The sequence below is a fragment of the Hippocampus guttulatus genome, chromosome 5, assembly GCF_054856545.1.
Source record: "Hippocampus guttulatus isolate MCC_2025c chromosome 5, RoL_Hgut_1.0, whole genome shotgun sequence".
Taxonomy (NCBI): Eukaryota; Metazoa; Chordata; class Actinopteri; order Syngnathiformes; family Syngnathidae; genus Hippocampus; species Hippocampus guttulatus.
This window is the reverse complement of record NC_141265.1, coordinates 8,306,940-8,334,555: the sequence shown is the minus strand read 5'-3', so window position 1 is coordinate 8,334,555 and position 27,616 is coordinate 8,306,940. Positions and strand designations below refer to the sequence as shown.

Here is a 27,616-nt window from a genome sequence, read left to right as displayed (position 1 = left end):
CTAGACGGAGCTATGCTCAAGGAAAATCCAACAGAACGATCAGATGTCAGTAAAACCTATTTAAAAAAGCAGTGACACAGTTCACTTAACCAACAGCAAGTTATAACACTGACTCGTTAACGTTGAACTCGCTTGCCGCTGCTCTATTTCCGTGTTCAACTGCGTAACTTGATCGCCTTAAGTTTGAACTCTGCGTTGTAAGCATGTCTCTAGCAAGGAGCCATTTGGGAGTTGAAATATTACTGTAATGACCATACACAAGGCGCATCGGATTTTAAGGCGCGCTGTGAGCTTTTAAGAAAATGGAAGGCTTTTAGGTGCGCCTTTTAGTGCAGAAAATACGGTATATACCTGTACATTCATATTTCAGCTATTATTGTTAAAGGGGAAGTCAAGTAAAAATAAATAAATGTCTGCAATAATATATTCTATGCACCCCCACTCGCGCATTAGGCTTCAGGTAATGATCTCACGGCTCAAACCCAGAAAACAACTGAGCCGCAATTGGTAAAATGGCCGCCCCCTGAGAATGGCTTGGATTTTGTTGGTTAATTCATATTTCACAAACACAGTATTAATCAGAACGCTGTGTTCAGACTAGTGGGGTTTCTTAAAACATATTTCACTTGAGTTTCTTTTTAATGCCATTGAAGCACAATATCGAATTAAGTCATTTGTGCCCTGATGTCCTGAAAATGAGATCAGAGATTTTATGCTTCTCAGAGCAAATCATGACTCACTTGACCCACAAAGTCATCCAAAACGCATGCAGATGGAAAGGTTCACTTGGTTGTGGATTTCAACATTTAGTATTAATTATCTGCACTCGAGCTTCTCTGACTTTTCCACTTAATCTGCACTAAGATATCTATTATTGGCTGATTTCTTTTTTTTTACATCCAGGAGCTGAGCAGAAGTGACCTGATGAGGCAGCGTCTCTTCCTGGTGTGTCAGATCATCAGAGTGGGAAGCATGGAGCTCAAAGAGGGGAAGAAACAAACAGGTGGACTAAGGAGACCATTTGGTGTGGCTGGTGAGAGACTTTTTCATAAGATCTAATACTATATCTGTGTTTCCAATTCAGAACCCGTTCAACAATGAAAATGGCATTTCTTTGCTCTGCAGTACCTTTTGAATTGTACCGTTGTATAAAGTGAGGGATCCATGTGCTGAATTTAATGCCAGCACCTGTTTTCTGATCTGGAAAAAGTAGAATGACATCAGGAAAAGAGTTGAGCAATCATCTTTTTGTATTTGGCCTGACGGTGAGCCTATTTATGGAGAAATGTATTCTCAACAAATGGAGTGAAACCTCAATCCAAAATGTGTCTAACTCAGAAGTCGCATTATTCTTCTCTGCCAGGAAAATAAAACACATTTAAAAAAGGCCTGGGTGGAATACACCGTTTTAAACCATCACCATTTTGTTGGATGAACCTTAGGGCCACTCAATCTGCTAGGAATGTTGGCTGGATATTATCTCATTTCAGGAGAAAAATAAAATAATCTCATACCTTGGTTCTCTTAGAAAAATAGATTTAAATTATCCTAAATAAATTGGTAGACACCTCAGGCGTGATCATTACTACAGAATATTTCCCCTTCAGTGCTTGGGTGAAAAAAACACTCTGCCCAACAGGTAAGAGGGAGGCTTAATCACCATCCAGGACAATCACTGTAAATGGATTTTTCGTAGTAGTGATTGATTTTATGCATAGGGTAGGCAAACACACAAAAGGCCAACATGGATGGACAATACTTGTATTTTAAAGTGGCCTCCTCCTTATTAATTCTGGGTTGGGTTCATTGATCAGTCCATTTGTTTATTGCTTGTTAACAGCATGTATTATCTGCTGCATTTTTACCACAAAAGACTGCAGCAGCGTTTGGAGGAAAACTGTCCAAAAAAACAAAAAGCATTTTCCTTGCAGGAGCAATCACACCCTGTCGCGGTTACCTTGAAAAAAGCTACATTTGGAAACTGCAGGATTCAAAACATTCAGTCTGTGAGTGGCAGTTGCCATGATGGCGGTTCCCATTTCCAGAGAACGAGTTCACTGAAGGGCACAATGCAATGAATCTAAAAGCTAATATATGCCATCCAGAATGAAGTTGAATATCAAGATGTCCACCCGTTGTTAGCATCAAAGCATCTGTAATTGGGCCAGGGGGCATTCGGCCAGTTTGATTGTGGGTGTGTGTGTGTGTGTGTGTGTGGGTGTGGGGGGGGGTCACTGTCTTTCACTAAATATATTAGATAATTGTTTTCTGTAAAAAACAAATACAAATACACGTATATCTTGTTCCGAAAAATGCCAGACACGCACACATTGGTTAATGTGATTTGGGGACCAGTAGTAATAATACACAGGCGCGCTCATGTGGTCACTGACTGAAATGGCATCTTGCCTATACTCATGCTGATGGCTTTGGTCTTTGATCAACCGCAGCGTTTCTAACAAGGGTTACAGTGTGAGCACATTGCTGCCGGTACATACAAACATTTAAAGGGGAAGTCAACCCCCAATTTTTTTGTAATAAGAATATGTTCTATGCAGCCTCACTAGTCAAAACACAGCATTCTGATTCATTTTGTGTTTGTGGAATATGAGTAGAAGGTCAGATTCCAAAGATTTTTCAGATGCTGTTAAAATTCATATTCCCATTGCTAATATGTTTTGTAATACATACACATTACTCCCTGCAACTTGTCAACAACAGATTAAAAATTGGTTTTAATTACTCATTCCAAGAGTTTCCAGACTTACTGGAAGCTTGATGGATTGTGGCTATAGAGACTCAAGCCACCACTAGGGTAACTGGAAATGACGTTTTAGCCTCCGACCAGCATGCTGCATCATAGAGATACTGTAGAATTTCCATTTGCTACACAACACAGTACATTCAGTATGCTAGCAATGTTTTGGAATTTGAGGAAAAAGATTTTTACACACGGGAACCGACAGAAGCGGACATTGTCAAACCCTACGTGTTTGAGCTCGTCAGTGGAAAGAGAAATTGAAAGTGATGACTGTGTACATTGCCACTATGGAGCCTGGATTAGAGTTGACGCAATACCGTGCAGAGAAGATTGGAAATACAGACTGGTATGTTTTTGCACTCCTGTATCTCTACATATTTGCTCTCGCAACTTCAACTCGGAAGCACTACCACTTTAGAGACATGAACAGTTGGCCGTGCTGTGCGTGTGGGATTCATAATATTGCATTGGCTGTATATGACATGTTACAATGCGGGTACGATTTTAAGCTGCTTTTTCCTTGCATGAAAATTGTAGATTTGTATCATATGCACAGTAAAAACAAAGCACGAAAAAATGAATGGGGGTGTTTAGCACAGCATATAAAAAGGCTTTGCCTTGTCGGGCAAGTACATAAGTACATATTACACTGCACTCTTTTTGCTATGATCTTCATCCCTGGGAAGGTGCTGTCATTTAGGGCAGCCAGTTCAAAACATTTCTCTTGTCGTCACAGATTCAACGTCTTGTGCTTGTTAGTTGTTCCCAAGCAAGATATTTTTCAATGCAGCGGAGGCTTATGGTTGCTTAGAAAAGCGGGTGAAAAAAAAGGATTCAAATAAACCGCTCCGTGAAATGAAACCTGCTGCAACAAATAGCAAATTCTTGCTGGAAGTCTTAACGGAAGTCACGAACACAATCATTTCTCCATGAGAGCCCTCGGGAATAGGTGATGAGCAACTGCAGTCAAGTCAATTGTAGTGAAGTTTTTGGCCACTATTTGATGTCATTTTACTGCTCTCAATTATTTTCTGTGGCAGCGTCCCAGGAAGAAGAAAACATTTCATGCACCCTCAACTTTCCTGCGAGACTATAAATAGTATAATTTGTCCACAAATTGTTGTCAGTACAGCTCTGCATGGAATTGTATCCTTATTAACATGAAAGCAAATGAAAAAAAAAAGAAATAAATGTAGACAACTTTAGGAACAGCATTGTTTTTAGTCTGCAACAAAAGACTTAAAGTGCATAAATTTTCCTGAAATTCAAATAAATATTAAATCCCCATTTAAAGTACTGTATAAACATTTTTGGCCAGCTAATTGAACAACATGATGGTCAAAAATGAAATGAAATGAAATAAAATCAATGAATAATAAAAAGCATTTTGATCATGCAGATTTTCTTTTCTTTTAACGAAAATGAAAAGTCAAGATTAATGGCTACAAAGAGCACGGTTTGCAGTGCACAGCTATTCAAAGCCGAGTTTGAACCATGACTTCTTTAGTTAGTTAGTTAGTTAGTTAGTTCCGCCCGCTCCTATTTGGAACATTGGGCGACGAGCCTCCTCCATTTGTTCCGGTCACTGGCGACCCTTCTTGCTCCATGCCAGCTGACACCCATCTCACTGAGGTCTTCTTTGGCAGTCTGTCTCCACGTCTTCTTTGGCCTACCTCTCTTCCTCTTTCCACCCTCTGGCATCCAGTCCATGGCCACACTTGCCGGTCTCTCTCTTGGCAGCCGGAGTACGTGGCCGATCATTTTCCTTCTCCTTTCAGAGACAATGTCTGACAGTTCAGCCACTCCTGCCCTCTTCATCACCTCCTCGTTGGTGATGTGGTCTCTCCATGAGATCCTCAGGATGGATCTCAGGCAACGCCGATGAAAGACATCTAACTTGTTGGTAATGTTGGCTGTCTTCATCCATGTCTCACAGGCGTAAATCGCTGTTGGGATAACCACTGACATATAGAGGCGTAGCTTGGTGGTCGTAGTGATGGCTTTCGATGACCAGATGTTGCGGAGGCGTTGGAACACTCCCGCAGCTTTACCAAGTCTACTGTTGACGTCTTTCTCCACACCACCTGTATTTGAGATGTTACTCCCAAGATATGTGAAGCTGTCAATGTACTCTATGTCATGTTGGTGTAGAGTGATTGGTTGAAGGTGTTGGTGCTGTCCGACGGCCATGGCCTTGGTCTTTTCCTGGCTAATTCGTAAACCGACCTTAACTCCGTGCTCATGCAGATTGTTGGTCAACTCCTGGAGTGCGGGCTGGGTGTGACTTAACAGAGCCAAATCATCTGCAAATTCCAGGTCAGCTAGTCTGCTCCCTCCCCACTTGATACCAACTTTTTCCCCTGTGATGGACTTCCTCATCACAAAGTCAATTATGATGATGAAGAGTAGGGGTGACAGAATGCAACCCTGTCTTACACCAGTGACAATGTCAAAATCATCAGTTGTGCCACTGTTGGTTTTGACACAACAGGTTGAGTTGTGGTACAATGACCTGAAGATGTTGATGTACTTGAGGGGTACACCATACAGCTGGACGATCTGCAGATGACTTCTTTACCTTACCACAAAAGCTGGAGCTCCTTTCAGCAGTCATCTAAACTCACGAAAAGTATAATATTCAGACCCACAGTCCTTTTTTTGATCAATCATCTGATCTTTAAAAATACATTTCAGTCCACACACGGATGTGATTTTTGCACGGCTGTGCCACGAGCTATTTATTTGAGGAATAAATTATGGTGGCCCGGTGATCAAGTGGTTAGCGCACAGTTACACCTCACAGTGTAGAGGTGCAAGGTTCGATTCCAGCTCCGACCTACGCGGGTTTTCTCCGGGCGCTCCGGTTTCCTCCCACATTCAAAAAAAACATGCATGGCAGGTTCATAGACCACTCTAAATTGTGTGAGTGTGATCGCGGATGGTTGTTCGTCTGTGTGTGCCCTGCGATTGGCAACCGGTTCAGGGTGTCCACCACCTACTGCTGGAAGACAGCTGGGATAGGCTCCAGCACCCCCGCGACCCTTGTGAGGATAAAGCCGATTGGAAAATGGATGGATGAATAAATTGTTCAATGTTTCCACGTACCCTGTGCAATGTGCTCAAGTACCCCTAAAGGTACATATACTGTATCCCTGGTAACACTGGTTTCTATCATGGATTTTTTTATGGACTATGTACACATTAATCACTGTCAAAAGACATAAACAGATGCTTGCACCAGACTTAGCATAAAATATCATTTCCATTTGTAGTGCATCTATCGTTAGGTTTCCCTCATCGCGCCTGAGGGATTGCTGGAGGTCCTTTTCCTCCGTCAAGAAATGTGCTTCTGCCGTTTGGGATTTTTTTTTTCATTCACTCCGTTAACAGCTCAGCGAACAAACCCAGCATCACATCTATCTAACTCAAGGGTGGGCACCTTGGTGGGGGCCACTTTTCAGTGCTACTGGCTGACGACGTAGGACCCCACACTCTCTAACCAGATGTATGATAAAAATGTTATTTTTAATAAGGACAAAAATGTACATGAAGGTGTGTGTGTGTGTGTGTATTTTTTTGAACCAACATACAGAAGAGTTGTTCAGCAGTTTTGTCCCATCTTTGGATGTCCATATCGCATACCCACAGTGTTCTTTTCAAGTGCTCTTAGTCTTGTTGTTTTCCACACAAGAAATGTTTTGCATCGAGCAAAGTAAGCTACCGGGGGGCAGTCTTTAATGCTTTGGTGTCATTGCAGTGATGGACATAACTGATATTGCTCATGGCAAAACAGACGATGAGGACAAACAGCATTTCATTCCTTTTCAGCAGTGAGTGCTTTGATCTTGTCACACTTTATGTACCTTTGAGTTGTTCAATGTTGTATTAAAATGCCACTTGGATAGGGTTGATGGAAATATCCTTGAATAGGACAAACAAAAAAACATGTCTCAGCTTCTCACAGAGAGGTTTGAAATATTGTTTTCAAGCTCCCTGATTTTCCCACTGAAGCTTTTACCGTTCAAATAAGATGCCTTCTTAGTGTGTATGTGTGCACGTGCGTGCGTGTCTGTGTGTATACTTTGCTGTCCGTTTGTTTGTCAGCCAATAGATGTATGGTTGCAGTCCTCCTTTTCTCTTTTTTTGACCTTGATGAACTTTCTCAGGATAGCAATGGAGACCTACATCCGTCAGAGGCAGCTCATCATGTCTCCCCTCATCCCATCTCGAGTCATAGGCGAGAATGAGCCACTCACTGCTGTTTTCAACAAAGTCATCGCCACGAGGGAGGTCAATCACAAAGGCCAGGGTAAAATGAAGTGCCCCACATAGGTTCTATCCCATGCGGTTTTAGAGATCGTTCTAAATTCACCTTTTGGTTTTAAGAGAAATAAATCATGTGTGAGAGGCGACAGTGTATAAGCTTTTGGTCTCTGCCTCGTTGATTTTCTTTTCATGTTTGCTGGCAGGGTTGTTTGTGACCCTCAAGCTGCTCCCAGGGGATCTTGCACAGGTCAGAAAGGACTACCCACACTTTGTGGACCGTAGCACAGCCATCGTCAGAAAAATGGGCTTTCCAGAAATCATCCTCCCAGGTGGCTTAATTTTTTATTTGCTCTACATACAATGAAGTCATGTTCATTTGAATTGATGCCAGAACTGCAAGGACGGTACATCAACTGTTTGTACATTTACCTAATCATATTTTCTCCTTCCTCCAGGTAATGTGAGGAATGATATTTATGTAACATTGCTGCAGGGAGAGTTTGACCGTGGTAAAAAGAAGACACCCAAGAATGTGGAGGTCATACTGAGTGTGCATGATGATGAAGGCAATCCCATGGAGGTATTGTTGGCCATTGAAGAAAATGAATTTTTTCACCATGTCGATATTTAACTTTAAATTTTTACCAATATGGCATGATATTTGACAACATACTATTAATTTTAATTTCTTTCTATTTCGTTTCCACACACAATCTGTGTGTGTGTGTGTGTGTGTAACAGTATATACTGTATATGTATACATGCGTACAAAAACAACATTTAAACAATTGCCACGTGTAATTACTATAATATAGAATGACTAATGAAGATTGAGTGACGTCATTGACCAATCACTAGTATTGTGCAATGATGTTGTAGACCACCCAAAGATAAAAAGACGGTGATCCAAAATAGTAGCACGCGCCACCGTGCAATCTGTGTATTAAACATTCCTCAGAATTTTACTTTTTTAACTTTTAATACATTTATGTATTAAAGATTTAATCTGTGCATATTAAGTCTATAGTTCTGCCACATGCCTAAAGTTAATCCCATTTTTTTTTTTAAACAGAAGGCAATATTTCCTGGGGCTGGTTACGATGGTATCACAGAGTACAAGTCTGTCATATACTACCAGGTGAAGCAACCGTGTTGGAATGAAACCGTGAAGGTAGGTTTGTGTCGTTGAACGCAACGTTGAACATGACATCCCATGTCTTAAATTCATTTGTCAAATAGATTTAGTGGAGAAATCATCTCGAAGGACAGATACAAAGCCAGAATGTACTGATAATGTAAATCTGCATAGACAATCATGTATTTTGCAGCCCTAATTCCTCTGATCTTGTCTCCTCCTTTGCAAGGTGACAATTCCCATTGAAGATGTTTGCCGCTGTCACCTGAGGGTGATGTTTCGACATAGATCCTCCCAGGACTGTGAGTCACTATGACTTGTTGTGTGACTTAGTTGTATGACAAAAACCCATACGTAATCCCTCCACCATGGTAAATAGAGTTTTTCTGCTCCCCTCCTCAGCTAGGGACAAATCAGAAAAACCCTTTGGTATGGCCTTCGTCCGCCTAATGAGAGGAGATGGGACAACACTCAGGGATGGAAGGCATGAACCTATCGTTTATAAGGTAGTCTCCAAGGCTTGTACTTTAATTTAAAAAAGACAAAAAAAAAAGCTAATGCTAGAACATTAATCAAATTCCATCAAAACAATTGCACAGTCAATGCACAACTGACTGTGACTGACTATAGAGTGATTGATTTTGGAACTCTCCTTAATATAAGTCTGAAATTAAATATCCATTGATTTGTTTGTCTCATCCCCTGTTTTATGAATTTCTTAGGTTGATGTGAAAAGGGCAGATGATGCAAAGGTTTATCTGACCTTGCCAGGGACCTGGGCTGAAGTGGAGGAGAAGGAGAAACAAACAGGGAAGCAGTTCCACCATTCGGGAGTGATTCCTGTCACGAAGGACAGCTTTCAGATTTCCACGCTTACTTGCTCCACTAAGCTCACTCAGAACGGTATTTCACAGCACTTTTTTCAAGTTTTCTGACGAATAGGGCTGCAGTTCTTTCACATTTGAACCGGTTTGGTTCCAATTCGTGGTACCTGGGAATCAATCAATCATTTGTCTGTTTGTGGTAATAAATAGTTTATTTTACAATAACATCAAAAGAAAACCAACTTACCAATTATTTTCCATATTTTCCATAAAATTTGATTCATAAATCATGAATTCCAAATAAATGAGCCATAGGATATCGTAAAAAGGAAGGTTTCTTTAAAGTATGCATCCATCCATTTTCGAATCCACTTTTCCTCATGAGAGTCGCGGGCGTGCTGAAGCCTTTCCCGGCAGACTTCAGGTAGTTAGACGGGGTACAGCCTGAACTGGTTGCGAGCCAATCGCAGGGCACACGTCGACAAACAACCATTTGCGCTCACAATCACAGCTGAGGACAATTTAGAATGTTCCATTAACATGCAATGCATGTTTTTGGAATGCGGTGAGAAAACCGGAGTACCTGGAGAAAACCCACGCAGGCATGTGGAGAACATGCAAACTCCACACAGGAAGGCCAGAGCTTGAATCAAACCCTGCACCCCTGCATTCCGAGGCCGACACGCTAACCAGTGGACCACCAGGCCGCCCCGTATAAGTATTCCAAACAATCAATTAATATTACGACAAAAGCGCGAAGCGATGTTCTTTGCAATGATCAACACACAGAATGAAGTTACACAGTCATACAAAGAATGGAGATGAATAAATGTATTGGTGTTATCTTCGTTCCTTTTGCGCAATGAATTCAAATCCACCATCAACTGAAATATAGCCAAAAATGACAGTTGGGTGAGGACATGAACGAGAACAAAGAGAATAACTGTCCAAATTGATCAAATTCATCATTTGAATGTACCCGACGCGGCACGTAATGCTCGCTGCATATTTGCCACAAGCTTTTGTTCTTTCACCCATTTGAAATGATAAATATGGTCACCGGTAAGTATTCTTCTAAAACGCAATATAGATTTATGATTGTATGATTCAATTCAATGGGGCATAGAAGACGGACCTATCAGTGTAGTCGCCAAGAAGGGATGGGTGATGCGGCGGGGATTCACGGCGGGGTGCCGGGCACATCGCCAGCACTGACAATTCCATCCATCATCTTCAACCAACATACTTTGTGTAGATAGGGCCGAATCTGTAGTTAGACCAGAGTGGAACGGCTTTGAGAATGTGCTTACTACTGAACGAATCGCTGATTGAGTATTGGCTTTAGAAACTCTGATAGCGAATCGATGGCAAAATCCTGATCGAGTAAAGTCTCCTCTACATATCACCTTGTATGCATGAGATTATTTGAGTTCTTGATTTATATTCTGTGGACAGATTGCAGTTGATTGATGGTTTGATTGATTAAAATTGAAAAACTTCATTAACCTTAATTGATGCTGCAATGAAATGTTAAATTGATGTGTTCACAAAACTTTAGTTGATCTACTCGGCCTGTTGAACTGGAGGTCGAACCCAGATGATCTTGACCAGATCCTGCAAAGGCTGATGGAGGTCGAAGGTGGCGAGATAGTTAAAGTAAGTGCTCTGCTCTACTCATGTCACACTAACTTTTTAATATGATGCTATAAAATACAGACATTTTTAATGAGACTTTTACAATAAGCCTTGGGGGGGGGGGGCTGCACAGTTTCTCCAGGATACTCTTGATGCTCTGTTCAACATCATGATGGAGACTTCAGAAAAGGACACCTATGACACACTGGTGTTCAATGCCTTGGTGAGTTTCAGTATCCACTTGACATCTGTTATCTTTGGCAAGACTGCATTTCGTCACATGATAAATTTGCATTTTCTTCAGTTCCTGGATCTCTTTTTTTTTTTCCCCCCCTAGGTTTTTATTATCATGCTGATTGGTGACATCAAATTCCAGCACTTTAACCCAGTCCTTGAAACCTACATAAACAAGCACTTTAGTGCCACTTTGGCTTACATGTGAGTCCCTACCATCTTAAATTGCTCGCAATATGACACCCTTGATTTGTGTGATTCTCCACCTACTTTATGGTGTAATTATCATGAGAACTAAAGTTAAACTTATTTCCATTTTCAGGAAGCTTACCAGGGTGCTCAACCACTATGTGGGCCACGCGGAGGAGCCTGCTCTCACTGAGAAGCTCTATGCCGCACTCAAGGCTCTCAAGTATTTGTTCAGATTTATTGTCCAGTCTCGGATCCTCTACCTGAGGTATCTATGGGCCGCTCACCCTCCCACTCATACTTTTGTTTGAGAGGATTAGCTTGTGATGTGATCCACCTTTGCAGGTTCTATGGAAACAGTGAAGATGGGGACGCTTTCTTCAACTCAATTCGCTCTCTGTTCCTGTCTTTCAACACTCTCATGGACAGACCACTTGATGAGGGAGTGAAAATAAAGGTATAATCTATTATGTTATTTTTTTGGCTACTGCTAATGGCTGTACGTTAACATACTATCCATTACAAGTCAGGCCCGTGACACACTGAGCGATGCTCCTCTGAACAGTCGCGCAGGGGTTTTGTCACAAGATTTCACACAAAATGTGTTGAATCATAGCCAATCCAAATGAACAGAAGCTTTCACATCGGCAAAAAATCAATTCCCATATTTTCAAGCGAGCGGTATACAGCTGCCCGCAGCATGCCACCACGTGGTAGAAAGTGCACAGATATTGTCTTTTACAACACGACTTAACCAAATTTGTCATTTCTTATATACCTGCAGATGAAATAGCAGAGGTTCTGAGAAAATGTACGCAGGAAGTGTACATCAAGCGGCGGTTACATTCAAGTGAATGGGAGCGAGCCCTGTCTTTTAATATTTCCCCATTTTTGTCTTAATTCTCACCCACATCCAATCTCCGTAACAACCTACATCTTCCTTGACTGACACTCTTATCATTTTATGGATTAAAAAAGTGATACAGGACAACGTATTGGAGAGCCTCAGAATGCAATACAGGCTTGCGCTGTTCACATCGCAGCTAGTCCATAAACTGAATCACCTAATGTTTGAGGATGATTTGCCACCTGTCATTTTTTGAAGCCTTGATGAATAGTTTAGTAACTCAATAGTGTGAAAAATAGGCTACCTCCTGGCATTGTCAGGCGGTTAAAAAAATGCTTCAACTTGATGACACCCTGTACTTTGTATTTTTAGGGGGCGATATTGAAATACCTCCCTGGCATCATTAATGATATCCAGACTCTCTTTGATCCTGTCGAGTTAAGGTAATTCTCAAGGGGGGCTGCACAACTTGGAATAATATTTGTTTCCATTGTGAATTATTTTTCTCCCAATCCTGCTACTGTAAAATTAACAACACACCATGTGAATTGTATGTTTGAGAGACAATCACAACATAGGAAGTGTACTCTCATTTTACAGCATTTTGCTGGCGAAGTTTATTGAGAGCATTCCCGACTCACAGCTTGTGCGTCAGAAGCTGGGCTGCATGTGCAAAATGGTGGAGAGTGACCTTTTCACGCAGCCAGGTAGAGTTTTTATTTTTTAGCCTGATGTCACATTATAAAATTTTCCACAAGATGCATTGAACACACAAACCACTGCCTCTTGCTCATATGACACTTTCACAGTCCCTACGGGGACTAGAAATGGAGCATGTCATACTGAGACCACATTTCTCTGCTTTGTTTCCACAGATTGTCGGGATGTGCTTCTGCCACTTGTCAATGACCAGCTGAGTGGGCAGCTGGATGATCACTCCAGTAAACCTGACTACGAGGCCTGTGTCCAACTGCTTAGCACTGTGTTGGACATCGTGGATCGCAAGGATGTGGTAAATAGTTACTCAAACAGATCAAAATGGCTGGCACCTCAGGATACAATTACATAAGCATCTTGTCAAAACAAGATTACAGGCACACACGACCAGGGTTTATGGATATACAGATAGAAGACACATGAAAAGAAAAGCCGAAATAGTCAAATGCTGCAGATTCCGTGCATAATTGAATGGCTATGCTGTAAAACACAAAAGTCCATGCGAAGGCGACGAGACAAGCATTGACACTAATTTTGTTGCGCATTTGAAATATTTCTTTCTCACTTGTTATGACACTCACATAACAAATATATTTAGTTTTGTAGTTGCTCTTTTGCGTTTGATAATTACCATGCCCTTCCAACTCGCCCGTTTCTTCTGTCATCCGTCAAATTCTTTTCTTACACATTTTGGTGTGGAGTAGGTTAAACATTTTGCTTTTGTCCATACCTACGGTTAATATGCATAACATGTTACTCAAATCGAGTGGTGTAGAATATCATACAACCACAGTACTTTGCACGAAATGAATGCTTCTACCTGTAGTGATATAAAGGTACATGAACGTGAATGTATTCATGCAGGGTCCAACTAGGGGGCACATTCAGCTGATAATGGAGCGCCTACTTCGCAGGGTTAATCGCACTGTCATAGGCATGGACAGATCGTCCCCCCTCATAGTAAGTGTGATGTTACTGCAGGAATATGTCCACAGGAAGTGCAGACGTTTGTAACACTAAATGCTCTCTTTATGAAGACAAAAAATACCTCCCGTAAACTATATACTAACACTTGTTAAAATTTGCTTGAATAAAACACATAAGTGCTCTGAGTGTTCTTTTGTGTGGGACTGGGGAATTACTGTGAATTAATGTAATGTAACAAATAACCTTCTCTGTGACAGGGCCACTATTTGTCCTGCATGACGGCAATCCTGAAGCAAATGGATGACATGCATTATGCCCATTATATTGGCACCTTTAAGACAAGACAGGATATCATTGTAAGTGTCGTGGCGCTGCCTTTGTTGCTAGTTGCTGTACGCCTCAGCCTTTCACACCCTATCAATAGACATTAAACCACCCAGGCCACTTTCTACTCCTATAGAGATTATTGATTCTAAACATATCATGCAAATGATGGGAATGACTTGATAATCTCAATTGGCCTCTAGTGGTTGGAACATGATGCGTTTCTGATATGCAGCAATGCTGGTCTTCAACTGGCGCTTACGATGACGCTTCTCCTATCATCAGGACTTTCTCATGGAGACATTCATCATGTTCAAGGACCTCATGGGGAAGGTATTCCCTGCTGACTGGATAATTATGAACCTGGTGCAGATGCAAGTCTTCCTGAGAGCCATAATCCAGTATTCTGATGTCCTCAACATGTATTTCTTAGACCAAGCACATTTTGAACTACAGGTGTGTTTTCTCCTTTCAATTCAAACAGAGACTAATGATGTATCACGTCAAATGGTTTAGTATTTTAATGAAACCCATGTATCCTCCTCAGCTGTGGAATAGTTACTTTCATTTGACCGTGGCATTCCTCACCCATAAGACACTGCAGCTTGAGTCCTTCTCTCAAGAGAAACGCAACAAGATACTAAACAAGTGAGATTTTTGCATACCATCATTAAACGTGAGGTGCTGAACTGGAACGAATTTCCAGCCTGAATAAGGAAAATATGTGCTCAACTGATTTACATTTGCATCAGATATGGTGATATGAGGAAGACCATTGGCTTTAAGATCAGAGATATGTGGTACAATCTTGGTGAGTATTTATTTGCGACCATCTAATGTTGGATTATCATATATTTTTGTGATTTATTTATTTATTTTTGGGTGGGAGGGGCTGCAGTTACACAAGCAGAATAACAAGACAATGTTTTTATTGTTCCCTTTCACTGTACTGCTTTGTTTGCAACATTATTAAATTGCACTCCGCTTGTTGTGAGATGAAGATGCAGTTTATTGCCTTCTCAAATTATACTCTTATTCTTCTGAGTGTTAATCTGTTTTTCTCTAGGCCCCCATAAAATGAAGTTCATCCCATCCATGGTCGGACCTATTTTGGAGGTCACCCTGGTGGCTGAGCCAGAGCTGAGGAAGGCCACAATTCCCATCTTTTTCGATATGATGCAGTGTGAGCACAATTTCAGCCCCGGGCGCACATTTGAAATGGTACAATCTCCAATCTTATGCACCATGTGTTTTCTTTAAATACCATCAAAGTTTTTCGATACATCATGTGGTCTATTTGCCTGTAAGTGCCTGAATCCGCCATCCTTTTTGTGCCTTTTTTTTCCCATTATCAGAACCAATACTACTTTTCACGAAGGAAGTGTAGCACAATTATGTAATTTGCCCATAATTTTCTTCTTTTCAGTTTGAAAATGAACTGATAACAAGACTGGATCAAGAGGTTGAAGGAGGTCGAGGAGATGAGCAGTACAAAGTCCTACTGGAGAAAACGTAATTTTTGTCACTCACGCTAAAAGGCAACTCTTTCTTTTCTTGCACATTTTCCTCAGGAACCGAATAGACACATATTTGGTCCGAAATTATTCACAGGTGACTTACAGATTTAGTTTTAGTATTTTACTTATTTATTTTTATTTTTTTTTAAGATTTGGTAAGTCAAAGTAATCGGCAATGATTAAAGAATTACAAAACTATTATTGTGATAACTCTTGCATCTATCATAAATAATAATACCGTCATAATAATGTGCAAATATAGCAGATAGTGGGTCGGGGCAGCCTCTTACAGGCTGTCTGGTGACAAACCGCACGTATGGACCCACAGGTTACTGGAGCACTGCAGACGCCATAGATACCTGTCCCAGTCAGGTGAAGAGCTGGCGCTTCTGCTGAGCAGCCTGCTGGAGAATCTCCTGGCATACCGCACCATCACACATGATGAAAGTCCTGAGCATCGCATGAGCTGCACTGTCAATGTGCTGGTACGGCCCACTCCTGTGTTCACACAACGGCTGACATGTTTGTCCCTGAACCAAGGCAGTTATTTGACATGACATTAGTTTGCTTTCTCTTTCAGAATTTCTACAAGGAAAAAAAGAGGGAAGACATTTATATCCGGTAAGTCAGGCAGCCCTTTTGTCATCTGGATGTTTGATTAAACGCTCCTTTTTGATGTGTTCTGATCACTAGGTACTTGTACAAACTGCGGGATTTACACCTGGACTGTGAAAATTACACAGAGGCCTCATATACTCTCCTGTTACATGCTGAATTACTTGAGGTCTGTCATATTCAGATCTTACTTTTAACATTTTAAGATGTTGCTCTTACTTACACATCCGATGTATTGATTTTGTACCAGTGGTCTGACAAAACATGTGCACCTCATTTAATTCCTCGAGACGGGAAGCATGTGTGGACACAACAGGAGTTGAAAGAAAGACTCTTCCAGGAGATCATATGTTATTTGGACAAAGGCAAGGTGAGTATTGCTAATTCTGCCACTGGTCAATGTTTCAAAATTTAACATATCGACTTCAGGTTTCTTTGTTGTGCCGTTATTTGAATATTTCACACTAGGGCTGAATGATTTATTGTTTTTGGATCGAAATCGCGATTCCGGACAATGCGATCATGCGTTCACCAAAATGTTGTTTTTCTGCAGCGTTCCTGTTGTATCAACTATAATCTCATAAAAACACCACCTTCCTTCTTTTTCAATTAAGATCACCCATCAAAAGTGGCCTGCTACTCATGGCAGGTCAAAGGCGTTGAGCTGCTGCTTGCAAATTGAGAGGAATATTGAGCACCAACAAGCACCGTACCCAGGCACAAGCTACGAGCTGCGTTTGCGAGCTGACACGGCGTAACCTTGCCCGTTGGTGCAGATCCTCTCTTCTAAATAACTAATGCTCGCCTTCATGGCAGCAAATAAGTAGCCTAATCATGCCTAACCGAGCAAGAGGGAACAGAAGAAGCCCGCGATAATCGCTAAGTTAAAGTTGTGTCACCAAATAGCCAAAAAAATGCTTTGGTGTACAATAATGCTTTTCACTGATGTCTGGCTGGAACCGCGTTTAAGAGCAACCAGCTATAAACACAAGGTAAATTAATAAGTGTCTCGAGAGAAATTAGTTAAGGGCACGAACACCCCCCCCCAAAACTCAAAAACGAATCTGTTACATCAGCCAGGATGAGGCACTAAAAAACTCAAAATAATACTATCTGGTTACATCCATCATCCACTATCCCAACTGCTTATCCTAATGAGGGTCGGATTAAATATTTATGAAGTCATCTTTGTGTTTGTGTTTGTTTGCTTTGTTTTGAACCCTTCAGTGCCGAGTTATAGCAACATAATGATAGGTGTCAAAATAACATTCTTGGTTTTTTTTTAAATCAGTCTAGTTTTGCTAAGGAACTAGATTATTTTTTTTATTTATTGACTGTATTTATTGCAAAGAAGAAAAAGTAGACATACTACATGAATACGCAATATTTTAATGAAAAGAGACAGAGAGAGTAAATCAGACTTTTTTCTGCCTCTTAAGGGGAAATATTTACTTTTGACATGTAAATAAACTTGCATTGTAATTTTACACTTAGGTGGGTATCACGATAGGTACTATTAGTGTCAAGGGATTCAATATATATTTTGATATGAGCCATATTACTCTGCCCTCAGTCTCCATTTAAAACAAGGTAGTCCACGACAAAAGTGTGAAAAACAATTTCCATACGAAATTACATTTATGAACAGTGAACATGTCAGTTTGTGTCATAGAGTCATAATTGTAAAAGTTGCTATACATTATCAATATCCCCCTAAATCTTTATTTTTGTATTTATTTTTAGGGGGGGCGGGTGCGACGGCGGTGATTCGCAATTCAATCTTTTCCTGAAATCATTCAGCCCTATTGCACACTTGCTCATCAACGGATAGTCTGTGAAGTCATTAGCTATCTAACAGATAATCCATTTTATGATCCAGATGTGGGAGAAGGCTATTGAACTCGGCAAGGAACTGGCCAAGATGCACGAGAGCCACATGTTTGACTTCATGGAGCTCAGCCAGCTGCTGGTAAGAAGCTCCATATGGTGTGCATGTCAATTTGATTCAAGTATTTTGAAAAATGCACTTATATTTATCAATATTAGCAGTTTAGTGCAATATCGGTTCAGTAGTGTGTTGTACCCAAAGCGAAGCATGGTAGTAGGGATGGAAACAGTAGCCAGGGAGCATTTTGATCACCACTGCAGCAGTTGTTACTCTGCGGATGTGTGTGTCATATTTAAATGTATTTTGAAGAATCCAGTTAATGGTGTGCTGTTTAACAACAAAAAGAAAAATCACGCCTAGTCAGTTTTGTTGTTGCTGTTTTTTGTCATCAACACAACTTTATTATGAGCAACTGTGGTGCTTTGATATACAAGTGACACAATTTGAGTTATGATTGGCTTTTTTCATCCTTTGACTTAACGAGCCTAAAAGTTAACGGAAAAAAACACTTTTTGTGTCTGTTTGACTTCACTGTCGACTATTTAAATGATCTGGAAAAAAAAATCAACTCTCTGGCCTCATCTTACGCCTGTAATTTTACCTTCATTTTATTTTTACATTTCATATCTGACACTTTAAATGATTTTGAAACTTGTCATGTTGCGCCAAAAATAGCCTGTCAGAGACAGCTGTGTCAAAAAGCTGCACTGAACTGTGTGTCAATCTTTGCGGTGCACGTTCACATGCATTCAAATCGCATACAGAGTCTGCTGCACACAGCACCTTTACGGTTATAGTCCTGGGTGTCTTATTTAACTCTGGTTAGCAACAACAACAAAAAAAACATTAAAATGAAGGAATTGGATAGCGCTCGAAACAAATCAAGTGTACACATATGTAACGCTAGTGTAAACCGATGACTTCATCACTGCGCTTGGAAAACACAACACCTACATGTTACCGATATCACCGAGTCGTGGGGAAAGTTTAGCAACTCTTACATTTTTAAGGGATTGTACTTTCCCAAAAAATACAACATCGAACCGGTTACATTTCATCTTTGCAACTTTACAACTTGAACGAGTCGTGCTACTAATGTAGCAGCTTTGACCAACGTCCTTTGTATGCAGTGTACGTAGTACCTGCAGTGTATGTCGTGTGCCCGTTCATGATGGTGATGAAGGGAGGAGTGGAGTGAGGCTTCATTAAAATCTTGTCAGCAGCTTGAAAATTGCCACGTCCACCTTAAAATTTGCAATTCAAGCGGTGTATGAGGTTAGGTCACTCAACTCACGTCACAAGGGGCATTTTGTCAGATATAATTAGTAAATATCCTTCAAAGAAGGGTCTTCAAACTGTTGCCAAAGTAAACATAATGCAAGATAATCACACATGCATTGAAAGCAACCACAATTGTAACATACAAGGGATAACTCTCTGGACACGTGCGAAGAATTGCCATATATTTGGCAGTGTAGTTACCCTTTAAGCAATGGATATCTGAACACAAAGATTGCAAGATCACATGTATACAGACCATATTATAATAGTCACAAGCAGGTATTCTTTTTCCTCGGTAAATAACTAATATTAGTGCTGAACTGATGAGCTAAGAGGACTTGAGAGATTCCAGTGATGTCTTAAACTGTTCCCAGGTAGCCACTGTTCACACACCATAAATAGCAGCAGAATTGAAGGAGAAAGTGTGACCAAACCTGTTCAAATATTTTTAATTCCGTTTAATTTTGTCCTTACTTTATGTTTTTATAAAGTATATAGTATTGTAGAGTGCAAGTTCTCATTTAATTCATGGGGGTGGGGGGGCTGATACTGATGAATGGCATTTCCATTCATTTCAGTCAGGAAAGAAGAATATGAACAAATTAAGCTTGTATTTGAAGGCCCCACTGTATATTTGTTAAAAAACAAAGAGACGGACAACGTATGTTAACATTTGAGTTATGTCTTGCAGAAAAAACAAGCAGAGTTCTATGAAAAAATAATGCATGCCATGCGACCACAGCCAGAGTACTTTGCTGTTGGATACTACGGCCTTGGATTCCCTTCTTTCCTCAGGGTAAGAAACGATGAATAAACATACAATTTGATGTATTTATGAACTGGCTCTTTGAAATACCTTTTTTTTTTTCAACTCCTTGATGATTCAAGAGCCATGCCACAATGACGTCAATCCGTACTTCAGTATATAGTTTTTTTCCCCTTCTATAAACGCAAAGTTTAGCTATTTTTTAAATGGCCTTTGGTTGACCTATCAAAAAATACCTAGCCCACTTTCATTAAAACGATAACATTTGGGTGCAAATGCATTTCTGAAAGGGCATCCTAGTTTGAATGAGTTCTAATGTTTCTCAATACTTCTTTTTCATTCCAGAACAAGATGTTCATCTACAGGGGCAAAGAGTATGAGTGGCTCGAAGACTTCAGTTTAAAGCTACTCTCTCAGTTCCCAAATGCTGTTCGCATGACCAGCACAGCGCCCCCTGGAGACAACATCAGCAACTCTCCTGGACAGTGTATCCTTGCATTAGAGAAAACTGCTGAGCTCAATCAGAGTGTCCAAAATGGCTGGCTAAAATAAATCCTTGGGAGCTTTGCTTTTAGAAACCAGGGCTTGGTTGGATGAACACTAATGTAAATTACTATGAAACCTCAAGAGAACACTTTAAAAACAAAAATAAAACCAGCACTCTGTTTTTTAAAATTGTCTTTATTTTAAGTTTTCTTTATTTGTTGGCTCTTATGATTTTTTTTTGGGGGGGGGGGGGGGGGGTACAGGGCTCTCAGTATTCTAACAACTACAGTCATCGTAATGGTGCAGTGATAGATATTCAGTCGTCTGTTTTTCTTTTTTTCTATGTCGTCAAACTATGTTTAGTGTGACCCACCCGGTGTGTGGCACAAGGAAGTTTGGGCACCACTGATCTGGAGAATAGCAGTCACACCCACGTTTATGAATGATGGACCTTTAAACATGTTATGACCACAATATTCTCAGTTATGACCACAATATTCTGATTACATTTATTTATTGGATTTATTTCATGCAGAAAAAAAAACATGCTCTCCTTATAAGTGTAGTGTATAGCAGAGTGGTGCTCACATTCAGAGCGGCAACAACACATCCACAATGTAAGATATTTTCATATTTGAAGTATGCAATATTTTTCAAATGGATTTCAATGAGTCACAAGTCTTCGGAAAAGTCACAAGTCTTCGGAAAACTCCATGCTCCGTGATTTCCAGACTTCACCGAATCACACCACTTCGTTGGTTGCGCACAAATGTCTAAGTTACACATGGGGAAACCTTTCAGCTGTATCCCTCGTCCAGAGAGGAGTCTGCGCATAGATGAAAAGTGTGTCATCACATGCGTAAAAAAAAAAGACTTGGCGTGTACAGGAGAATATAGCCCTATATTTTTATTGGTTTTAATGTCTGAAGGTGGGATCCCTCCATCGGTAATCTTACTGTTTTTCCAGTCAAAATGTAGAAAACAAATCATCTTTTGATTAAGGCACACATTCTTTTTTATTTTTTTTAAAATGCTGATTCACCACCATTTGACTGTCCTTCCACAGTACTAGTTGTCTTTCTCCTTAGTCGAACCTCAGGCATCCAGAGTTTTACTGTCAAGCCAGTGCTCGTCGTACCAGACCAGTTTAAAGACAAGGGTGTTCCAGAGCAGATATTAAAGTGATTAAGAGTTCCTTTAACCACGACAGATTTTTAAGGTCTTGCCATTAAATCACCAACTCTCCGTTCTTGCAGTTATTACCGAACCAATGAAGTGGACCAATTCCAGTATTCTCGGCCCTTCAGAAAAGGTGAAAAGGATCCAGACAATGAGTTTGCAGTGAGTGTGGTTTGATGTTCTTATTCATATAATTTTTTAAATCACGTCCAGAAATTCTCTGAAATGCATAAACAACCCTGTTTGCACATAAGTCACTATTTAAGTTCTCCCCTACAGACCATGTGGATTGAGAGAACCACTTATTTAACTGCCTACCGCTTCCCTGGGATTCTGAAATGGTTTGAAGTCAAATCTGTCTCCGTGGTAAGAAGCGGCCTCATGTTGTTTTCCAGTCCGAAAGGGTTAGCATTGCTTTCACTTATTCTTCCACCTATTTCCAAAACACTCTCACCATGGACAGGAGGAGATCAGTCCTTTGGAGAATGCCATAGAGACCATGGAGATGGCCAATGAAAAGCTGAGTAACCTGGTGCAGCAGCAAGCCTGTGATCGCTCATTGTCCATCAACCCACTCTCCATGATGCTCAGTGGCATCGTTGATCCAGCAGTCATGGGTGGCTTCTCCAATTATGAGAAGGTTTGCGCCTCTGTTCTGCCACGACACTGCTCACCACAGTCTTTGGGATTTGTAGCTGTGTTATGTGCGAGTGTATGTGTGTGTGTATAAAATAATTGCTTGGGGCCTTAATTTGGTCAGGGGTGCCCCTGTGTATACTGTAGTGTCAAGGAAGGTCGGAGGGGACGCTACACTGCACACAGACTGAACGTTAGCCTGCCATGACGAATGGAAAACATTGCCGTTGGTGCTTGAAGATGGGCCAGCAGCAAGTCTGCTGTATGGGACCAATTTGCACAACAGTTAAAAACAAAAAAATGTTGATTGTTGTTAAGATAGACAACTTGTGACTTGCACATATGTGACTTTCTCCCACCTCTGGTAAATACACTTCAAGTGTATGTTTAATTCCTAACCCCAATAAAAAGAAGGACCATGAGTTATTAATGGCCTCGAGCCTGCTCTGTTCACAAGGGGACTGCTGTAGCTTATTTGTCACGATGTTGAAACATCCTGCATCGAATGTAGCTTGGGGCAACATTTGAAGGGTGCATGTTTATGATTCTTTAAAACAGTCCGTTCTCTTTAGGCCTTCTTTACCGACACCTACATTCACGAACACCCAGAAGACCATGAGCGTATTGAGGTCCTGAAGCAGCTCATTGCTCTGCAGGTAAATCTGTGCACCAGCTTTCTCACTGACACGAGTCTTAAAGCACACAATGTTGCGTCACACTTGACCGCCCGCCTTGCCCCTCCAGATCCCTGTCCTGGCAGATGGCATTCGCATCCATGGGGAGAAAACGACAGAGCAGCTGAAGCCCTTACACAACCGCCTGGTTACTTGCTTCCAGGACCTTCGGGAGAAAGTGGAGAAGCATTACGGCGTCATAACCTTGGTGCGTTGCCAGATGCACGCTCAATTTTAAAGGAAGAAAAAACGCGAACGTGATCCGTTGGCCCTCTTTCCTTCCTACCGCCCTGTTCACATCCAACGCACAATCAACATTGTTTTAGTCCTGGCTAATACGTTTTCGCCAGCGCTTTGCGGCTTTCATTTTTTTTTTTTTCACCATCAATGTGGCCTTCGCCTGCCAACATTCCCTCATGATGCTTAATCCTATTTGTGTGTCCCAGCCCTGCTCTCTCACAGAGAGAAAGAAGAGTCGCGTGGGCTCGGTGGTGATGCCCTACATCCTGTCCTCCACGTTGCGCCGCATGTCCACTGTCTCAACCCTCTCCAATGCCTCCTCGGCCCTTTCCAGCGGCTCTATATCCTCCGACGGACCTTCAGGCATTTCCTCCCAAGAGTCAGTCCCCATACTCCCTCGTTAGGCCCCTTTGTCTCCCTTAGCCAGTGTCCCTGTTCCCCCTAACTGATCACGGGGCCACACCTCTCTTCATTGGTGGTTTTTGCAACCGCTTATCTCCACCCTTTTTCATCCTGCCGCTTCTTTTTCTCTTTCCCCATGATTCCCAACCAGTTCCTTGTTGTCCCGCCCCAGCGATCGCCGGACCTCAGTGTTGTCCCGCTCAGAGGAGGACAACAGGATCGCGAGAAAGAACAGGAAGGAGTGGAGTGTGAGCAAGTCTCAGGTCCTGCTGGAGAGACAGTCGGATGCAGATGAGGTGAGTACTTTGCTTTTTTCATTTCGTGAACCAGTGCCACAATCATATTGTTTATTTTTATTATTATTATTATTATTGTGTTATGCACCTGTGAGTTGAGAGTAGTTGGATTGGATTGGATACAACTTTTTTGTCAACTGTGCTGTATGTGTAATGTGTAGTTCAACTGCTCTGCATCATGAAAATTCTCACCTTTGTTTTACACTTTAATCCCAGAGTCCTGCGGAGAAGCAGCAGCGACCCAAGAGTTTACAACTGGGCGACAGACGACTGACGCTCTCCTTGTTCCAGGGTGTCTCGTCCCAGCTCAGCCTGTCCAACCCACTCAGTCCTCTACCTGCCTCTCCTCACACGCCTCTCACACCACGCAGCTCAAGTATGGAACACAAACTACCGCTCTGACACACACACACACACACACACCACTGCCTGTCATCGTTTCATTTTCTGTCAGTCATGACGGATATACCTACCTTGTGTAAGCGCATTCTGCTCTAAAGCCCAAATTAGGCCTCACACACACGCATGTTCACAGATGCATGCCGTCTGGATCGGGATCATTTGCTCTCTTATGTGGTAGGTTTTTCATCGCTGCTCAGTGACAATGATGCCAACACCATTGACACCCCAGGGACCCCCCCACCAATGCCTCCAAAGAAACACCCGCATGAGATTGACATCGCTGCCTTCTCTTCAGAGGTGCATCTGCTCAAAGCAAATGCCATCCCACCCACTAATGCATATTTAATGGCGTATAAACGCTTAAATATTCAGAAATATAACACCACTCTCTGCTTCCTTGCAGTTCATTCCTCCGCTGCCAGTGAAAATTGATAGCAAGCCTCCACCACCGCCTCCCAAAACCCGGAAGTCCATGTTCCCCTCATATGAGCACAGCCCCCAGTAGGGCCACACAGACCATCAAGCTGCCGCTTCCTCCATGCAATGCTGTGATAAAGTACAGCTTCATTTGTGAGACGGTGGGACGGCACAGTTCACAACAGATGCAGGACCATCTAAGTGATGTATTTACAATTTTCAGAGGCCTTTTTCACAACCCTCAATGAAAGATCATGTGGAATACTATTTTGGGTGCCGCCAGTTTTTATGAAATTGTTCGATTTTATTTGTTTCTCGATCAGAGATCAAGCTTGACGCTGCTTAGGCATTCCGTATTTCAACAGGTAAAAGCTGTATTACATACTTAACGTTAATCATGAGCAGGGAAAACAATTCAGAGCTAACTGTGTGTTGTAGTTTGTGCGTGCAATTGCGGTTGTGGGTGTTAGAGCTAAAACTTTATGTTTCAGAGACACTGGATGGCATTATTGAATGTGATGCACATTTATTGTTCGTTTTTGATGCGGATGCTGTAATTGTTTGCCTTCAAGCAGCATCATGTTGGTGCTTTTTATTCAAAGGAATAGTTTGACATTTTTTGGATGAAAATGTTCTTTCTTTAAAATACACTGCAGAGTATTTTTATGGGCCAAAAACTCAATCTCGCCTGGGCCACTTGATGTAGCTTATAGCATCTGACTGAAAACGGTGATTCCTGCTAATACCATATGAATATTCCATTTCATTTCCAATTTCATTTGACAACATTGATGATGGCTAGAATATGCAACTCGAGCTACAGTTTTGCTTGCAAAAAACCCAAAAACGTTTGAGCATCTGATATCTAGCTGTGTGCAGTCATCTTTTTACTCCGCGGTTTTGCAAAGCTAACGGGCTCCCTGCTGCATTTACGCCACACGTAAAATATCAAACTATTCCTTTGAAGAATCCGAAACACTGTATGGTACAAACACGGAGGCCTTTTGAAGTTCAGATTTATCTTCATGTCTCCATGAATTTCCTGGTTCTTCCTGAAATTAACTTATTGTTGTTCGTTGTATTTCAACATTTCTGTTGTATTGCAGATCCAGTGTGAAAATATTTTTTTCTTTTTTCGCATATTATATCGCATCATATATTTCATCATGCTATACATGTATTTACCGCCAAATTGTGTGTGCCAAAACAATGCCATGGAAACAATGAAAGTTGCCAGTATTTAAATTTAAATGTTAGTTTTTTTTAAAATGGTTTCAAGAGGATTAGATTTTTTTTCTACTGCACACAGATGAATATACATTTGAACAACCGTTTCATAGAATGATTTTATACGCTCTTGTTGAATGCATAAAATTAAAAACTTTCTGCAAACTTTTAAACTTGTCTCCTTACTCTATGCTACTGTTACCATACCAACCAGAGTGTTTTATTCCTATTCAAGGTTACAGCATCTAAGATGCTGCTGCACTGAGACTGATGTGTTTCAAATACAATTAGTGTAGGTGATGGAAAATGCTACCGAATAAGCTAACACTAATCTTCAAGCTGTTGGATGTCTACAGGGAGGAGTGTATAGGATGCTTATTGCTAGTTGTTTGATGGGTCTTCTCTTTATACATTTGGATTGCTAATGACCTATTCCTTAATGACAGAGTGTGCCACAGGATGGCACTCTTGGTTAAATTTCCCATGACAAATAACTATTCCAAGTGATATTGACCCAAGCAGACAGATGTTAGCCTGGCTTGCAGTAGCCCCGTGTACCTGGAACTATGCCATGGAGTCCACCACCTGTATTTTATACCACTCGGAACTTGATGCCGTCGTCAATCTTAGGAGATAAATCTGAGTCCAAGGGACGAATGGATCATTAAGTGACGAGGCGGGCTACTTGGTCACAACTTGTGGAATTGTGTTAAAGAGGCAGCATTTACTGCCTTTTTAGGATCGCTTGGGTGAAAAATGTACAACTTGACTGTATCGTCAAACTCCAGTCCTCATGATCCGGTGTCCTGCTTGTTTTACACATTTCCCTTCTTCAACACACTTGATTAAAATGATCAGGCTGTTGCAGAGCTTGGGGATGAGCTGCTCATTGGAATCCAGTGTGTTAGGAGAGGCAAACATCTAAAACGTGCAGGATACTGGCCCATGAGGACTGCCGAGTTTGATACCTGTGGTTGATTCTGTCCTGTCGATCTTGAGCAACTCCATTAAATTACATTTTGAATATGTAAAATGTATGCATGTCATCGTAAAATCAAACTAACAGTAACATTTAAAGAACTATAATGATGTGACTAATGTTCCTATGCACTGACCAGTGATAATGTTACAGCTTTCTCAATAATGGTATCCAACACAAGCTCTGGATAAAATAGCAATGCATTGACAAATGTTCAATTTTGGTTCTCACTATCACAGAAATATTCTTTTAATCATGTTTATTTTGGCTGATGCTTGTGATGGTGTGGAACTTGGAGCGAGGTGTGTGAGCTCTGTCACAGAAATATTCTTTTAATCATGTTTATTTTGGCTGATGCTTGTGATGGTGTGGAACTTGGAGCGAGGTGTGTGAGCTCTGTTAGTATTTGTGTTTAAAATGCCAAAAAATACCAGTCCATTGCACGTACAGAAAATGTTCAAGAAAAGACCCATCTACATCACCATTTGGATATTATTATTGCTTGTGTGTTCTTCTGTTGAGCCAAAGTGAGGCTTAGCTCCACTCCAACGGATAAAGGCAATAAACGATGAAGGCTGTGGCTTTGGTATGATTGAACTGCTCTCAACAAAAGAAAATGCGGCCTTCCGTTGGCTTGCTGGAGGCATCACAGGCGTCCGGGATTAGCTCATCTTTGAACCTCAGTGGGTGGTGCCACAGGGTGTAAACCAGTCGAGTATGGCAAATATGTTTTATTTCCGAGTTGCCGAGGG

General features: G+C 41.2%; 1 protein-coding gene across 1 annotated transcript in view; it reads left to right on the top strand.

Annotated features, from left to right (window-relative positions):
• dock5 (dedicator of cytokinesis 5) overlaps positions 1 to 26,058 on the top strand; it is a 37,805-nt gene extending 11,747 nt beyond the window's left edge. The window contains exons 10-51 of the mRNA XM_086111611.1: positions 904 to 1,033; positions 6,519 to 6,591; positions 6,928 to 7,070; positions 7,231 to 7,356; positions 7,483 to 7,607; positions 8,100 to 8,198; positions 8,392 to 8,464; positions 8,565 to 8,668; positions 8,885 to 9,065; positions 10,545 to 10,642; positions 10,755 to 10,844; positions 10,959 to 11,059; positions 11,178 to 11,312; positions 11,390 to 11,501; positions 12,264 to 12,334; positions 12,492 to 12,598; positions 12,767 to 12,903; positions 13,473 to 13,568; positions 13,793 to 13,891; positions 14,145 to 14,315; positions 14,407 to 14,507; positions 14,612 to 14,670; positions 14,926 to 15,080; positions 15,286 to 15,371; positions 15,705 to 15,861; positions 15,957 to 15,997; positions 16,070 to 16,160; positions 16,242 to 16,361; positions 17,871 to 17,960; positions 19,852 to 19,956; positions 20,272 to 20,413; positions 21,512 to 21,593; positions 21,669 to 21,753; positions 21,871 to 21,957; positions 22,055 to 22,231; positions 22,800 to 22,883; positions 22,972 to 23,109; positions 23,348 to 23,520; positions 23,695 to 23,839; positions 24,056 to 24,215; positions 24,420 to 24,538; positions 24,645 to 26,058. Of these exons, the coding sequence (XP_085967737.1) occupies positions 904 to 1,033; positions 6,519 to 6,591; positions 6,928 to 7,070; positions 7,231 to 7,356; positions 7,483 to 7,607; positions 8,100 to 8,198; positions 8,392 to 8,464; positions 8,565 to 8,668; positions 8,885 to 9,065; positions 10,545 to 10,642; positions 10,755 to 10,844; positions 10,959 to 11,059; positions 11,178 to 11,312; positions 11,390 to 11,501; positions 12,264 to 12,334; positions 12,492 to 12,598; positions 12,767 to 12,903; positions 13,473 to 13,568; positions 13,793 to 13,891; positions 14,145 to 14,315; positions 14,407 to 14,507; positions 14,612 to 14,670; positions 14,926 to 15,080; positions 15,286 to 15,371; positions 15,705 to 15,861; positions 15,957 to 15,997; positions 16,070 to 16,160; positions 16,242 to 16,361; positions 17,871 to 17,960; positions 19,852 to 19,956; positions 20,272 to 20,413; positions 21,512 to 21,593; positions 21,669 to 21,753; positions 21,871 to 21,957; positions 22,055 to 22,231; positions 22,800 to 22,883; positions 22,972 to 23,109; positions 23,348 to 23,520; positions 23,695 to 23,839; positions 24,056 to 24,215; positions 24,420 to 24,538; positions 24,645 to 24,746 (4,770 nt within the window). The 3' untranslated portion in view covers positions 24,747 to 26,058. The remainder of the gene's footprint in view (positions 1 to 903; positions 1,034 to 6,518; positions 6,592 to 6,927; positions 7,071 to 7,230; positions 7,357 to 7,482; positions 7,608 to 8,099; positions 8,199 to 8,391; positions 8,465 to 8,564; positions 8,669 to 8,884; positions 9,066 to 10,544; positions 10,643 to 10,754; positions 10,845 to 10,958; positions 11,060 to 11,177; positions 11,313 to 11,389; positions 11,502 to 12,263; positions 12,335 to 12,491; positions 12,599 to 12,766; positions 12,904 to 13,472; positions 13,569 to 13,792; positions 13,892 to 14,144; positions 14,316 to 14,406; positions 14,508 to 14,611; positions 14,671 to 14,925; positions 15,081 to 15,285; positions 15,372 to 15,704; positions 15,862 to 15,956; positions 15,998 to 16,069; positions 16,161 to 16,241; positions 16,362 to 17,870; positions 17,961 to 19,851; positions 19,957 to 20,271; positions 20,414 to 21,511; positions 21,594 to 21,668; positions 21,754 to 21,870; positions 21,958 to 22,054; positions 22,232 to 22,799; positions 22,884 to 22,971; positions 23,110 to 23,347; positions 23,521 to 23,694; positions 23,840 to 24,055; positions 24,216 to 24,419; positions 24,539 to 24,644) is intronic.
• Positions 26,059 to 27,616: the final 1,558 nt, after the last annotated feature.